At 44.4% G+C, this 6,224-nt stretch overlaps 1 protein-coding gene across 5 annotated transcripts in view; it reads left to right on the forward strand.

Annotated features, from left to right (window-relative positions):
* Positions 1–6,224, forward strand: part of LOC116842877 (RNA pseudouridylate synthase domain-containing protein 2-like) — a 191,820-nt gene that overhangs the window by 154,561 nt on the left and 31,035 nt on the right. For all 5 annotated transcript variants that reach the window (XM_032812686.1, XM_032812685.1, XM_032812684.1 and 2 more), the window contains one exon: positions 4,772–4,994. In XM_032812686.1, coding sequence (XP_032668577.1) covers positions 4,772–4,994 — 223 coding nt within the window. The remainder of the gene's footprint in view (positions 1–4,771; positions 4,995–6,224) is intronic.

The raw sequence follows: 6,224 nt of genomic DNA on the forward strand, positions 1-6,224 counted from the left end.
TATATATATATATATATATATATATATATATATATATACACACACACTAGCTAAAACTACGCAGTATTGCTCAGGTTATCACAAAGCGTCAACGGAATGCAATCAAAGGGTGGGGTGTCCATGTTTCATGTAGCCTGTATTTGCCTCAGGATACTAGAGAATAACGAATTTGGTTCAGAACGGTCAAAGGATTTAGGAGTGTATAGGGAACAGACAAAGACAGACATTTTATTCTATATATAGAGTGTACCAGACTCTCCTCCGCAATTTTTGTAGAAACGTAGAATGGTTTGAAAAGTTCTATACGGTATTGCGATATTCGCAATAATAGTCAAGATATTAATTAAAGAAGAACTGGTGAATGATCGATACGGTACATGAGCTGTAATAGCGTCGTTGTATACAATAGATTGAACAAAAAAGTCCTGTACTAGAAAGTTTAAATATTTAAAGACAAAAATAATAAAAATATCCAGGATTGAATATCTTATTGGATGCTGAGAGAAAAATCCAAGTGTTAACGGATTTAAAATATTCTGTTCAAGCAATATATCCGATCGATCGAAACGTATATCCGTTTGTTAATTTTTGATCGGATCGTGAACTTTTCTTTCAGTGTACGTGTCCGATACTTTTGTCCTTTTATCTTTTTTTTGTAAAAGTACTAATTCTCTGACACTTTTATTGGAAAAAGTACCATTTCTCGACATGTACCTAATACTGAACATTCTTATTGTTTCGATCTTTAAATACAGATATTTATACTCGGTTTCATCGATTAAGTTTTAACTTGAGTTCAAATTGTTTTCAGACAAAGGCTTCAACTCAGGTTAAAGTTTAATCGACGTTTAAGGACGTTGGTGGAGCCGGACCTTAATAAAGGCCAACACGAATGTCCAGGATTAAATACGTGATCAGGAATTTAGGTACTTTTACTTCGGATCACAACACAATGTGAAATTTACTATTTATCTAACTCTGTCTTTTTTTTATTTGCGCTCCGATATAAAATACCATCGTTAATCGATACCCCGTTGGCTCTTCGTTTCAGTCAGAAGTCAATTGATGAGATATAAGTGAGAGAAGCATCACCAAAGATGCTTGTCGAGCAAGGTATCATTCATAGAATAACCGGGAAGATATCAGCATGCTTTTATATCCTGGACGAAGCAGCGACTTATTTTCCTTTCAAATTGCCGCGTCAGGCGTCTCGATCCTTTCCGGCTGGCTGTTTTCCGAAAATCGATTCCCACGTCGAACGACGAGAACGTCCGGGTGTCTCCCGAGTAGGAAAAGATTTCCGAGGCGAAATTCCGCGGGCGTGCCGACGGATTTTCCGTGGAGCGACGGTATATCGACGTGAACTCTGGAAAGCGGAGGATCCCTTGGATGCTGTAACGGAGTAGTAGCACAAAGATGGGGGAATGCCGCGGACGTTGTCGAAGGTAAAATGAGAGGAACAAGAAAATATGCGGCTCGATGTCGGAAACTAGGGAACAACGTCGACATCGGAGCGCAATTACTGATGAACAAGCCGTCTCATTGGTGTGTAATAACGTTGTAATTACTGCTGCCACGATCCGCACTTGAGTCCGGAGATTCACGGTCGTCCGAGAATGAACGAGACAGCGGGAAAGCCCCACGTTAAGAGTTTATTGTCCGTGTCTCAAGAATAATGAAAAAAATTGTGAAAACATTAGAAGTTATTTATATCGCGTTTGATCACAAACAATTTGACATTAATTCCGAATCTAGATCAAAAGTTATTCCAAGTATAGTAAGCTCAGCAAATACGATGACGTCAAATAACTATTTGGGAGTATTGTGTTGTTATGAGAATATATGTTGTTACTATTTTTAGTAGAGAAAAAGATAATTAAAAGATAACAATTTCAATTTTTGCATATATATACTTTAAGAGTTAACCGTCGTTCAACGATACTTCCCGCAGCGGTGATAATATATTCAGTGGTAAACGAAAGGATGTGAACTCTCAACATTTCGTCGCGATTACACAAGAAGAAGAAAATGAATAAATCCGCCGAATAAATATGCCGGCGAATATTTTTTATCGCGTCTCGTATCTCTGTAACACACGCGTTCACGTAATTCCTCGCTTGAAAGTGATATATTCCTCGGTGTGACGATGTCGAAAGGAACTTCCCTCCTTTACGGTCCCATAAGCAGGTCTCCTAATCTTCTCTTTCTTTCCTTTTTTTCGTCCGTTTCTTCTCTATGCCCTTCCCTCCTTCCTCTCTCTCTCTCTTTCTCTCTCTCTCTCTCTCTCTCTCTCTCTCTCTCTCTCTCTCTGTCTGTCTGTCTGTCGTTCTTTCTCAGCCTTTTTTCCTCACACACGCAAAGACGATTTCCTTCCGCCGCTCGAGAAGCCCTTGGCTAACCGACCGCGTCCCGACTGTTCTATTTCTGAGCACGAACGCTCGAGAGAGATCAATCGTTCTCCCTGGTTCGCAACGAACGCCCCGAGCGTGGCTACTTCTTCCCAAGGCATTCCGATTGTCAAACGACCTCTCCGAGTCCTTTTACTCCTCGGCGCAAAGTGCTGCGAGTATCTTCTCGCACACGAAGTCCGTTTCGAAGGCAATTTAATTGAAATAACCCCCGACGGACCTTTCCTTAGCCCAGCTGTTTATGCTTATTCAGCATCCTCACCTCGCGTTTCGTTTCGCAAAGGTCAGCCCTCACCGATGGTTTAGCCGACAGTTCAGCTCACAACCAGGAGAGATGAAGGAACGCGAATTCCCTTTGACGCGAATACGTTTTTGTTCTGTGTCGTCAATTTTCTTTCCCCGGTTACTCGACAAGTCTTTGTGTAAACGGTCGTGCTCCCGTTACTTCTATTCCCGCGAGAACTCGAGCGGTCGGAATAAATTAATCCTTTCTCTCGGGTATATACAAAAGTGCACATCCTCTCGATTACATAAAATCACAACAAACACCGGAATAATTCTTTGCCGGTGAAAACACAGTTGTTGAAAAATATATTCATCTTGTTTTGTTTTATTTTTCCCCAAAAGAGACATTTATGCAGGGCACAAGGCGCACAGGAGAGCTTTATCATACATTTCCTGTTTTTTCTTTTCATTTCAAATGTTAACGACGTTTATTAGTTCTCCCTCCTTCCCATCCATACGCGGACAGACTCCTGACGTATTTCCGCGGTATAAAATCGGAAAAAGGCGCCTTTGACGCGCGGTGGGACATTAATCAAGCCTGCCGTCGGTATTTATTTTCTACCGTGGGCCAGAAAACAATGGGGAAATTGCTCGACACGAGTCCCAAAGCCGAGGATTCGTTCCGAATGAAACGCGACACGTCTCGAAACGGCGAACTATTCCCCAAGTGATCAGCGAACAATGAAGGGAGTCGTTCCGGGATCGTAAAATTCTCAAGAGTCTTTCTCTCTCTCCCTCTCCTTCTTAAGCGGTAACGGAACTTTCACGTTCCTTCCATCACTCGGTTTAACTGTTCTGGCATCTCAAGGCGAGTCATAAAATTGTTCCAAAAAAGGAGAAGAATTAGAGTGCGAAAGGGACAGGGGGAGAGGTGTCGAGAGATAATTTTTAGAGACACATTGGACTCATGTATTCAATCAGAACGCGCGCCATGATACGGCGCGCATAAATTTATAAAATGTTGTATACCTTTCATTAACCGGTGCCGAGAGAGGATATCCTGCGCGCAAGGAAGCCGTGGAAATTATTCCCCCTTGTCCCGGTGTATTAATCATCTTCCCGCTCGCTTCGCTTTTCGACATTCAAGCGAGATTCTCGTCCGGCGTTGACGCGGAATGAACACTCGAACGGGCGGATTAATAATTTCCATTTAATATGAGGAAGAACGAAATTTCATGGGCCGCGATAAATTTCATCAGCAACAGGATGTTTCAGAAATTTAAATATGCCTCTTCGCGCACCCTCTTTTTTTCTTTGCCAGATACCAAATCGAGAAACACGATCGATTTTATGTTAATCCTGACGGGAGTTAGGCTTGTTTTAATAGTTGTTACCTAAAACTTGTCTCAAGTGAGATAATCAGATTTCACTTCAGATTTAGATGATATATTTTTAGTCGAATCAAATTATAAATATAAATAATAATCATGAAATTATAGGAATAATAGGAATAATTACAGAATAAACTATAGAACACATTATATATATATATATATATATATATATATATATATATAACGTCTAACTATATATAACGTCTAACTTCGAATAAACATCTGAGTATCTCACACGTGAAATAAAAGTCTCAGGTGACAGCTATTAATACGGGCCTTAAGTCTTGTTCGCAGAAATGCATCGTTCGACACGACTCACAGAGAGATTCGCAAATAACGCGTTCGGCAAACACGCGTTTCGCGTCTCTTTATTGAGATAACTACGCGCTGCGTTGTGAGCGGGAATTTAATATCGTTTACATAGTTTCGCCGGCAAGATTTATCCTCGAAACCCGTCCCGCGTTTGCCTTGGAGCACGCCTTGACGTGACTGCCGCTGTTCATGCTAATTCTCAATTAATCGCTATGAGGCAAACGCAGACGCGTTCAAGGGTCCATCGTGCGAGAATCCTTTCGCAACGCAACGTAATATAGCGATTAAACCCCGTAACATTTAGAGACGACTTACGAGAATCGAAGTAATTAACGTTCCGTCCCTCCCTCTCTCTCTCTCTCTCTCTCTCTCTCTCTCTCTCTCTCTCTCTCTCGTCGTTTTCATAGCCGTTCTTTGCGACGTGTGTTTCAGGTCTCCGTAAGGTATACCCGTATTACTTTACCTTCACGACATTCACGAAAGGTCGATGGGTCGGCGAGAAGATACTGGAGGTCTTTGCGAGGGAATTCCGCGCTCATCCGGCCGAGGAATACGAGAGATGTATTCGCGCTGGCACTCTGACGGTCAACTACCAGAAGGTGGACGTCGACTACAGGTTACGGCACAACGATCTCCTGGCTAACGTCGTTCACAGGTGCGTGTGTGTCGGGTCAATTTCATTTCGGTTTCGACGCGAGACCTCGCCGTCGGCAAGAATTCATCCGGCCTGTATCGCGTTTCGTGCGCGATTGATTTTCGCGCCAGCCGAGAGAACTCGTCATCGCCGCCGTCGGCGGCGTTGTTGTGAGAGCCTCGCGAAAGTGCCGCGACTATTGTGAGAAAGCGGCGTCGACTTGCGCAAAGTTTGATTGAGTCGCGGAGATTGACAATATCGAACGTCGCCGTCGAACTATGAAATAGCCGAGGAAACCGGCAACATTCCGTTTCCACTACGGCCGTTCGCTGGCAATTTAGCCGCGGAAATGTAATCTCGCGGCGCCCCCCGCCCTTCGTGCGGATTTTTTCACGAACTCGCCACGGCACGGAGGTGGAGGGTCGCGTTTTCAAAATGGCATTTCACAAGAGCAGCACACGACAGCACACGGACTCTCTCGTTCGTCTCCCGGCGAAGAACGATCTTGCCATTTATGCGGGACGTTTTGCAATCGGACTCGCGATACGCCCCAGGTTCGTTCTTGCCTAGTGACTCTCGAGAGCTTGCGTTTCTCTGACCATGCGAAATTTCGTCCGACGTCGGAAAAGCTCGATGCGGGAGGGCGGGAGGGCTTATTGGCCCATCGTATAAATCCGAGGTTAGCTCCCTTCGGCAGGAATTTACTTTGATTTCTGAAGAGCCCCGGGAATTTGGCAAACCTGGTCGGGCGTAAATGAGATTGAGTTTAATTTGGGGAATTTCCGTGTTATCTCCACGCTTGAGCCTCGTTTCGCTCGCGCAAAATGCAACGTATCGCTGTACGATCGGCGCGATACTTCGGTCGGGGCAGATTGCGTTTGCGCACGTAGATTTTTAATCATTTCCGCGGGCGCACATGATTGCGGCACACGAAAATCGGCAGTGAGCAGCGGCGTACCGGTGCAATGTACATCGGCACACGTGTTTGCCGCGCTACGCTATATTATCGTCCCTAATGCGGATCAAATTTAGTCGATTTACACGGCACGGAAACGTATGCGTGGAAAGCGGCTCATGCTAAAGCGGCCAACATCGGATTAGCGCCGGATTACAACGATCCTCGAAACAGAAGTCTAAAATGTATAATCCGCGCATAAACGGTTTAATTCGCGCATGTTAGGGAGCGCAGCCGTTGTACGCCGCGCGAAAGGACACTTGGCGGCTGTGATTCGTCCCCCTTCCCCCCCCCCC

This window comes from Odontomachus brunneus, unplaced genomic scaffold, assembly GCF_010583005.1.
Source record: "Odontomachus brunneus isolate Ranch 3 - 2012 unplaced genomic scaffold, Obru_v1 Obru_scaffold_028, whole genome shotgun sequence".
Classification (NCBI taxonomy): domain Eukaryota; kingdom Metazoa; phylum Arthropoda; class Insecta; order Hymenoptera; family Formicidae; genus Odontomachus; species Odontomachus brunneus.